This window comes from Chrysochloris asiatica, unplaced genomic scaffold, assembly GCF_000296735.1.
Source record: "Chrysochloris asiatica unplaced genomic scaffold, ChrAsi1.0 scaffold00115, whole genome shotgun sequence".
Classification (NCBI taxonomy): domain Eukaryota; kingdom Metazoa; phylum Chordata; class Mammalia; order Afrosoricida; family Chrysochloridae; genus Chrysochloris; species Chrysochloris asiatica.
The window spans coordinates 7,975,568-7,985,985 of NW_006408633.1; the positions used below are offsets into that span (position 1 = coordinate 7,975,568).

The 10,418-nt window shown below is 42.2% G+C and overlaps 1 protein-coding gene across 1 annotated transcript in view; it reads right to left on the minus strand.

Annotated features, from left to right (window-relative positions):
- The window catches only part of LOC102827294 (RNA-binding protein 8A-like), a 38,142-nt gene extending 31,388 nt beyond the window's left edge, over positions 1–6,754 (minus strand). The window contains exon 1 of the mRNA XM_006868077.1: positions 6,671–6,754. Within this exon, the coding sequence (XP_006868139.1) occupies positions 6,671–6,754 (84 nt within the window). The remainder of the gene's footprint in view (positions 1–6,670) is intronic.
- Between the last annotated feature and the right edge of the window lie 3,664 nt (positions 6,755–10,418).

Below are 10,418 nucleotides of genomic sequence, written 5' to 3' on the forward strand. Positions count from 1 at the left end.
CATACTTCTCAATGTTGTCCATAGATTGTCATGATCCACACAATTGAAAGCCTTTGCATAGTCAATAAAGCATAGGTAAACATCTTTCTGATATTCTCTGTTTTCAGCCAAGATCCACCGGACATCAGCAATGGCATCTCTCGTTCCCCGGCCTCTTCTGAATCCAGCTTGAACCTCTGGAAGTTCTCTGTCAATGTATGATTGTAGCCATTTCTATATTACCTTTAGCAAAACTTTACTCGCTTGCAATATCAAAGAGATTGTCCGATGATTTCTGCATTCCATTGGGTCACCTCTCTTTGGAATGGGCACAAATATGGATCTCTTCTAATCAGTCAGCCAGATAGTCTTTATTAACACTCAGTAATCCCAGGGAAAGGAGTCCTGGTGTGGTGCTGTGGGTTAATGAGCCAGGCTGCGAAACAATTTGAACTGCAAGGTTGGTGGTTCAAGCTTACCAGCTGCTTCTTGGAAACCCTATACAGAGTTGTTATGGGTCAGAACCGACTCAACAGCACTTCACAACAACAAGAACAATCCCAGGGAAAGGAGCCCTGGTGGTACTGTAACCCTGTGGCACTTAGCTGCTAAAAGAAAAATTAACAGTTAGAACCCACCAATCATCCCATAGGAGAAATATGTGGTAATCTGGGTCTGTAAAGATTTACAACCTTCTCAACCCTATAATTCTACTCTGTTCTATAGGGTCGTTGTGAGTCAGAATCAGTTTGATGGCATAAAACAACTGCAGCAATCCCAGAAAACATTTTTAAGATTTCACAACTTTTTTATCAGATTATATCTAAGAAGTATTTGTGGGTATGGGAGAAGAATGATATTAATCAGTGATCTTTGTTGTTGTTGAATGCTGTTGAGTCAATGCCAATTCATAGCATCCCTGTATAGGGTTTCTGAGGAGCAGTTGGTGGGTTTGAACTGCTAGACCATGTCTAATACTGATCCTACAATGCCACACACCAGGAGTATTTATTGAAGGTTAATTAGGTGCCATACTGTGTCCTAAGCTCTTTACAAGTATTATTTCACATAAACTTCACAGCCATCATTTGGCATAGATAACATTATTGATCTATGTAATGAACATAAAAAAAGTGTAATAAATTCAAATGCAGACATTTTGGTTTCAGACCTTACACTTTAACCACTACTTTGTATGCTACTGTTAGATTATACCCCTTTTCTCTCTTAAATTCTAGTGCGGACTTACTCAGCTACACTTGGTATTTACTTGTCTTCTTTCTAGTCCAGATCTACCAGCATTAGTCTGACTTTTCAGAGCTAGGAGTTAGGAAATGTTCATTGTAAAGATTGCAAGCATGTTCTGGTTGCTTTGGACAATTGGGGAAATAGTTTCACAGCAGGTTTCACGAAGGACAGGGACAGTTGTCTCTGCACTCAACATTCATTGCACCTCCCTCCTTTTCCTGCGCCATTATCTTGAGAGTTCACTTACACTCAAATTCAGTGTGCAGTATTTTTAATTCATGTCTTCTCTCCTCATAAATCATGACTTCTATATACTCATGGTTCCTGCTTATCTTCTTTCTTCATTCGAATGCCAGTGGATTCATTTATAATGGACTGAGTCAAACTTTCCGAGATAAACAAAACCATATTCATTGGTTCCATTAATCACTAGTGGATTTTGGAATTAACCAAACTTAGGTTCACATCCTGGACTCACTGTTAGTTTTACGATCTGGGCCAAATTTACTTCATCTCCATATGATTTATTTTCTACATATACATGTAGTGATCATAATACCTAATGAGGTGAGATTTAAATAAGATAATGAGTGTAAACATTCAGCACAATACCTGGCACCTAATAAATACTTTAAAAATAGTAGTTTTTATCCTCTTCTTAAATACTGGCCTTGTCCCTGTTGAGCAAAGCCTTCATGTCATGTGTCATTCCTTATGTATACATCTCAAGGTTGGCTACTTTTGACATAGTATATACCCAGATTCCATCAACTACAACAAGAATGGTAGGTTCCTTGGACCACTTTCAATAAAATGAAATTATGGACTCATAAGTCTTTAGATCTGCTTCTTCTTAATGTAAAGGTTTTCACTTTCATCCAATGGTAAGCTCTATCAGTTTGCTTCCTTTTCCATCGTATTCAACACGTGCCAAGGTTCTACACTCAAGGAAGTCAGAAACATACATATGGTATATTTTTACAGAATGTGCTATACAAAATCAACTTCTCTTCAGATTTAAGGAAGCCCAACATCCAGCACTTCTCTTTTCAGACCAAGTTTTGAGTTGCCTAAGATCTAAGAAAAAAGAGCAAGGCATCCTGGAAACGAAGTATCACCTTTATTTATTGAAAAAGCTGATATTGAAGAATGTGATTTACATATGCCAACTTCTTGATATTGACCACAGAATTAGACAAATCAACCTACCCAGTCAAAGACCTAGGTGGAACCGTGAGCCCTAACATGATACAATACTAATCGTGTTGGAAGAACACAGATCTGTACTTCAATGAGAGTTGCCCTTGTCATTATAAAGATGCTTGATTTACTCAATTAAAATGAGTGACTTTAGTGTCATGAATAACATTAATTGCATGGCTTGTTATTTTGTAGGCTGAAGAGTAATTTCTCCAATTCTGACATAAAAAGACTTGAATCCCTTGAAATTTGATTTCCATCATCCCTGAAAAAATGTACAAGAAAAGTACAATTTATTATGGGGATAAAAGTATAGACCCTTCCCCTAATGCAAGCAAGTACCTTTCCCCTTGAATAAATAAAAGAAGCAGAATTAAAAAACAAAACAAAAATCGGTCTATTTTGTAGAGTCTTTGAGGAAACATTTTTACTTCTTCCTTCCTTCCTTCCTTCCTTTTTCCTTCCCTCTCTTCATCTGTCACTCCACCACCCCCCATACCTCCATTCCCTCATCTTTACATCCCTCCTTTCTTTTCTTTCTCTAAGGACTGTGATTATAACTAAATGGCCTCATGTTGAAAAGGTGCCAAGTTATCTAACACTGATTCCCCTAAGAGAACATGTAAAACTGCTAGTAACTTGTTTGCAAGGGTAGGAGGGGTGGAAAGTGTAAGCTTAAAGCTTCCTGCTAGCTGCAGCTTGCTTTCTTAGGGGAAAGGTGTTTCAGAGTTCCAAAAGGTATTGTGCACCTGCCGGTGTATGTTGGCCCAATGAACCAACTCTCACGCTCAATTACGACACTTTGAAAGGAAGCCTCAAAGTTCTGTCTCACCTCCTACATGGAGTGGTTGGAGCTTGTTTGCTGCTGAGCTTTTTCTCTTGTTGTGAGAACCACATGGTCTGGCAGGAAGGCATCAGCGTGGAGACGATGCCACAGGTAGGTGGAATTCCTGCCCCCTGGTCCCATTATCATTTCATGTGTTCAACTCATTTTAGAGTCTTAGGACTATCAAAGCTTATCTTGTTTAGTTGATCATTCTTTATTACCCCTTGTCCCCACAAAAGGGGAGTGCCAGAGATATAATAGTTAAAATGCTTAATTACTAATTGAAATATCAGCAATTGGAACCCACCAGCCACTCCACTACAGCTTCCAGTATGGCTTACACCTCAATGTAAAGAAAATGAAAAACCTCACAACTGGACCAATAAATAACATCATGACAAATGGAGAAAAGATTGAAATTGGCTAATACTTCATTTTGCTTGGATCTCTAATCAATGTTCATGGAAACAAATGACATATTGCATTAGGCAATCTGCTAACAACAACAACAAATCTGTTACAAAAAACCTCTTTAGAATGTTAAAGAGCAAAGGTGTTGCTTTGAGGATTAAGGTGCCCTGACCCAAGCCATTGCATTTGCAATACCATCATATGCATGTGAAATAAGGAAGATCTTAGAAGAACCAATGCATTTCAGTTATGGTGTTTACAAAGTATATATGGAAAATACTAGAAAACTGACTCCACATGGTACTCCACCCCCACTGCCCTCCACCCCAGACATTTCACATTCTTTTCCTAACTTTTTTCCTCCCCCAATTCTGAGCACTAATGTGTCTTTTATTTTATCTTATTCATCATTTCTCCTCTATGTAGAAGGCAGAGATTTTCACCTTTTGTCTTCATTGCTGTAGTATGGACAACAACAATAACAGTGGCATAGCCAGTGGCCATTGAATAGACACTGACTCGTGGTGACCTCCTAGTTGTCAAAGCAGAGCTCTGCTCCACAGGGTTTACAACGGCTCATTTTTCAGAAGTAGATTTCCTGCAGTGGCGATGTTAGATCAGTACTGGACTTCAAACCACAAGGTCAGCAGTTCAAACCCACAAGCTGCTCCTCGGAAACCCTATACAGGGTCGCTATGAGTTGGAAACAACTCAATGGCACTTAACAACAACAACAACAACAGATCTCCTGGGCTCACTCAAGCCTCCAATCTTTTGGATAGCATTTGAGTTAAGCATTTGCACTACCTCGGGATTCCATCACTAACAACAACTCTAATATTTATTGTGAACTTATTATGTGCCAGTCACTTTATGAAGATTATCTCATTTAAAACCCACAACAATTCCATGAAATAGTTATTGTCAGTCTGTTCATTCTATAGGTAGGAAAACTGAGTGTAGAGAAATTAACTGGCTGGTCCTAAGTAGAAAGTGACAAAGGTGGGACCTTTAGCCCAGAAGCAATGCCTGAATCATTAACCAGCCTCTGCCACCTTCCAAACTCCTGGTGTGGCTTTGTAGGATCAGCGCTGGATTGCGAACCCCAAGATAGGCAGTTTAAAATCACCAGCTGCTCCTCAGAAACCCCACACAGGTTCACTGTGAGTCAGAATTGACCCGGACAGCACTTAACAACAACTGCTACCTCCCAGCAGGGAATTCTTGGGGTGGGGGTAAGTCAGGGGAGGAGTCTGGGGTCAACAGAGCCTGAAGTGGAAGACAAGGCACTTTTCATTGTGTTCCAAAGGCAGATCCTCTCTCCTTGTGACACAGACCTACTCATACCTGAAGGCTACAAGTCACACGGGTGGGCAGAGCCATGGCTGAATGCTGCTTGCATGGGCCCTGGGAAGCTGCCGATCTGTCATTTCAGTCCCTCTTTCACCTGCTCACATTGCAGCATAATCCTACAAAGGAAGACAAGGATCATGCCTATTCTTAGCTCTAAATAAGTGAGTAACAGCGACAATACTAGTGGTGAGGGAGGCGCAGACCATGCCGGGTGACACTGGCAAAGGAGGTGACACCAAAATTACTGTCTAGGGTAAGATTTCTACAGAAATGGCTTCTTGGAATCTTTATATCATTATACAGATGGGAGAGGTGAGGCTCAGGTTAGCTTACCCAAAGTCACATAGATGATAAGAGGCAGAAATGGAGGTAGTGAGAGGGCAAGTTTTGTCTCTATTTGCACTCATTTGAGGTGCACCATACTATGGAGTCCTGGTGTGGCGCTCTGAGCTAATGTGTCAGACTGCAAAACCGTTTGAACTGCAAGGTTGGTGGTTCAAGCTCACCAGCTGCTCTTTGGAAACCCTATACAGGGTTGTTATGGGTTGGAATCCACTCGACGGCACTTAACAACAACAACATACTATGGAGGAGTCCTGGTGTGGTGCTGTGGGTTAATGTGCCAGACTGAAAAGCCATTTGAACTGCAAGGTTGGCAGTTCAAGCTCACCAGATGCTCCTTGGAAACCTTATACAGGGTTGCTATGGGTTGGAATTGACTTGACGGCACTTGACAACAACAACAACAACAACATACTATGGAAGGATTTGTGGTGTGGTGCTATGGATTAATGCGCCAGACTGCAAAGTTGTTAGAACTGCAATGTCAGCGGTTCAAGCTCACCAGCTGCTCCTTGGAATCGACTCCTTGGAGTCGGAATCGACTTGACCACACTTGACAACAAGAACAACAACATACTATGGAAACTGTGTCTCCCCCATGTCCTGAAAGGCTGAGAGTATAGTCCTGCTCATTCATCCTCAACAGCAAATATTGATTACCTACTTTGTCTCATGGGCATGTTATCAGGAAGGACCAGTCCCTAGAGAAGAACATTATGCGTAGGAAAGTAGACAGTCAGCGAATAAGAGGAAGACCTTCAATGAAATGTAGTGACACAGTGAGCACATCAATGGCTCTAAGATGGCAACAATTGGAAGACACAGGACTGAGCAGGAGTTCATTTGGCTGCACATACACAGGTCACTCTGAGTTGTAACCGACTCGACAACACCTTCCAACACAATGACAACTATGTGTTAAGCATTGTTAAGTTCTGGGATCAGAGTAGTGAGCACAACAGACAAAAATCTCTATCCCCATGAAGCCTAAATTCTACAAGGAGGAAAAAGCAATGGGCAATATTAAAGAAATAAACCCACTCCTCACTTATCTACATTGTTAAGTTCCAAAAATGCGAAAATCGGCCTGATGTGGAAATGGAGAACAACGACATCACCTCACCCTCTCACCTGTACTGTGAACATCTCTCAGGGCCCCTGTCTTCTAGAACCAGGGTGGCCCAAGCACTCTTCCCCTCCTCTTCCCACGTTATCCTCCCCTCTCCTGTCCTCACCATAGTTTCAGCCAAGGCTCATCTCTTCAACAACCCAAAACACCTTTAGTGTCTTTATTGGGGACAGGGGACTCACTGCCTGTAAGTAGGAAGGGGTAAACACTGCCTGCCGGATCCCCTGTTGGCCCTTACTGACAGTCCTTCCTTCTTCTGCCCCCATGTTCCCATGAGAACTAATATCCAGAGCATCTTCTGAGGCCCTGAAGGTCAGGCCTGCCTCTGCCCTTGACCTTAACTACAGCTGCTATTTTCCACCTGCTAACCCCCACACCTGCCCAGATAGCTGATGACCCAGAAGCTTGGGGAGATGATTCTATCTCTACCTTCCTGGGTAGTAAAACAGTATGCAATATGAGATTCTTTTGTGGTGCTGTAGTATTACCAATGGACTGCTACCTACAAGGTCAGTGGTTCAAACCCACCATCTGTTCCTTGGAAACCCTATACAGGGTTGCTATGAGGCAGAACTGACTTAATGGCATTTAACAACAACAAGCTTATGTACACATGGGGTACACCAGTCGGGGACCCCATCACAGACCTCAATGTTTATTTCTGCCAGATGTTCATTGCTAATGCACAAAATAGGTGGAGAGCATGTTAACTAACAAGTGTAAAAACTAAATGAAACCATTCTCCCATGGCCTTCTCTGCTCCACTGGGCTCAATAATCCATTGAATTGGCCACACAGAACTCAGACACCGTACTCACAGTTGAGGGGCTTATTAGGGAAGTTAACAGGTTACAATTTGGGGTCAGAAATGTTCAGGGCACAGCTGTTCCAGTCAGCTGCAGATAAATGCATATAGGGCACGTAATTTCACCATAAGCCTCCGCCTGAAGACACTCAGTTCTTGCTCTGTGAGTCAACAAAGCTAGTCCCCTCACTTAAGTGCCTGGATGTGCCCCACTCTTTAAGCAAACTTCCTGCCCAAAGTCACTCAGCTTTACTTGCTTTGTGGTTTTTGGTTCTACTGTGGCTGTTCCTCTGCCACTCCTCTGATGTCACAGCTTTATTGTCCCTGGATCAAAGATGTTCAATGCACAGGGACCTTGGGGTTCAAAGGACATGCTCCACTCATGACTCTTCTTCTTTGATGGTAGTAAGATCTCCCTTCTACTTCTGATGTGGCTCATTATAAACCCATATTAGAGTTACAAGTTTTTACAATTAAAATGAACTCTGCTAACATCCACAGATGAATCATGTCATCCTATCTGTATCTTCTCCCACTTTCTTTTACCCAGACCCCATGGGGCAGAAACGTTTGGTGGGAATTACAAACTAAGGCTCAAAGACACATTAGATAATTCACTACACCACAACAAGATAGTGGATAAATGAGGAGTTAGATGTTGTGGAGTTGGTTCTGACTCATAGCAATTCTGTGGACAATAGAACTAAACAATGCCCAGTCCTTCACCACCCTCAAAAGCATTCCCATGTTTGAGCCCATTGTTGTATGCACACACACATACACACAAGGTGCTTCAAAATGTCATTATCTTTTAGTTCTATTTTTACATAAACTTTTGAAAGCCCCTCAGATAGATAGATGACAGATAGATGGATGGATGGATAGATAGATAGATCACAAATAGATGGATGAATGGGTAGATAGATCACAAATGGATGGATGGGTAGATAGAGAGCTAGAGAGCAAGAGAGCTAGAGAGCTAGAGAGCTAGAGGGCTAGCTAGCTAGCTAGATAATCTGGTGCTAACCAAAAGGTTATCCGTTCCAATTCACTCAGAGCTTCACAAGAGAAAAACTTGGTGATCTGCTCTGTAAAGACTACAATCAAGGAAGCCCTATGGGGCAGTTCAACTCTGTCACATGGGGTCACTATGAGTTAGAATTGACTCAACAGCACCCAATAATAATACATATTGTTGTTGTTGTTAAGTGCTGTTGAGTCAGTTCCAACTCATAGCGACCCTATATAGGGTTTCCGAGGAACGGCTGATAGGTATGAACTACCGACTTTGTGGTTCGAAGCCCTGTGCTGATATACTGTATTAGTCATGATAAATGCTGACGGTGGTAGGGAGGGATAAAGCCAGGAAGAGAATGGGAAATGTTGACTGGCGAGGAGGATGTGATGTTTTCTACAAAGTAGCCAGGGAAGTCCTCATTGCAAAGGTGACTTTTGATTAAAGACCTGAAAGCAATGAGGATCGCGATTGGTGCTGTGGTCAGAAGAACTCTAGTTCTGGCCCAGGTTCAGCCTCTCATTGTATGACTATAGGCAAGTCACCGTGCTGTTCTATGCCATTTCCTCCTTAGTAAAATTAGGGTCTATTGGGTGTGATCTATTTCTTCAACCATTCGTTCAGTACACATTTATCTTCTAATGACACAGCCCTAGACATAGATGTTGAATCAAGAAGACCATAGAAGAACTGATGCATTTGAGTTGTGTTGGAGGAGAATACTAAAGGACCATGGACTACCAAAAGAACAAACCAATCTGTGTTGGAAGAGATACTTAGAAATACCAGAATGCTCCTTAGAAGCCATGATGGCCAGACTTCATGTCTCATACTTTGGACATATTGTCAGAAGGGACCAGTCCCTGGAGAAGGACATGATGCTTGGTAAAGTGGAAGGTCGAAGAAAAAGAGGAAAATTCCCAAAGAGATGAACTGGTACAGTGGGAGCAGTAATGGGCACAAATGTAGCAACCATTGTGAGGTTGGTGCAGGACCAGGCAGTGTTCCATTCTGTTGTGCATAGGGTCACTATCAGTTCGTAACTACTCTATGGCACCTAGCAACAACAACAATAACAGACATAGATGTAGTAAAAGAGAACATGACAGCTGAGGCCTCTATCCCCATTCAACCGCATGCCCTTGCAGCAAGACAGATGATAAATGAAATAAATACATAAACAAGGTAATTGTTGATAGAACTCTGAAAGGTACTGAAGACATCAAATGACAATGGATGGAAGATTTCAAATGGGGAGACAGGAATCCTAATATCCCTTCCACTGACTACCCATCTGCCTTGTGACAGCAACTCCTGTGGACCAGAGCCTTACAAAAACTGCAAGTAGTGAGGCTTGGTCCTTCTCAAATTGGGGAACCTCCCTTGCTGAGGAATCATGTGGAAACTTGAAGCCGTAATAGGGAGCAGAGCCTTCCTTCCTGGGGTCTTGGGGAACCTCCCAGGCCTTTCAAATCTCAATGAAATTTCTAGACTGCAAAGTCAGACTAAGTGGGTAGTCATTATTACGGAATATCATACCAAAGCCACCATCAATCAATTGCCTTCTGTCAGCCTTACATTTTCAGCTTCTTTGCAGCCATTCATTTCTTTTCGTATTTTCCCCACTCCCAGTCATCACACAGCTATACTTCTGATTATTCTTCTCTTGACAGTTACAATATTCCTTCCCTGCTGAATCTCAGGCTTTTGATTTTCTGCCCTGTGTCCTAACCTTGTTATATTAGCTGGGTTCATATTCTCTTTCCTTCTAGCTGCAGGGGCTCCCACCACAGGCCTAGCTGCCACTTCATTAGTAAGCTGTTTACATGACTTCCAGGCCATTAATACTGATAGTAAATGAGAGAAGAGCCAGCCCCAGCCCCCCTCAGACCCCCCGCAGACACCTCCCTGGTGGATAATTACTATTTATGGTGCGGTTCTGTTTATCGTCTTTTCACCAATTTCAACCCTGTTGTTCTCTAAACTGATTTGAACAGATTTTTCAAGGGGATTTCTCAAGAGGTTGGTATCTACTCTGAGGCTTAATAATGCCAAAGTCTAGGAAAACTTACTCTGTTGGTGGAATTTATTTCCAAGGCAGGAAGAAGTT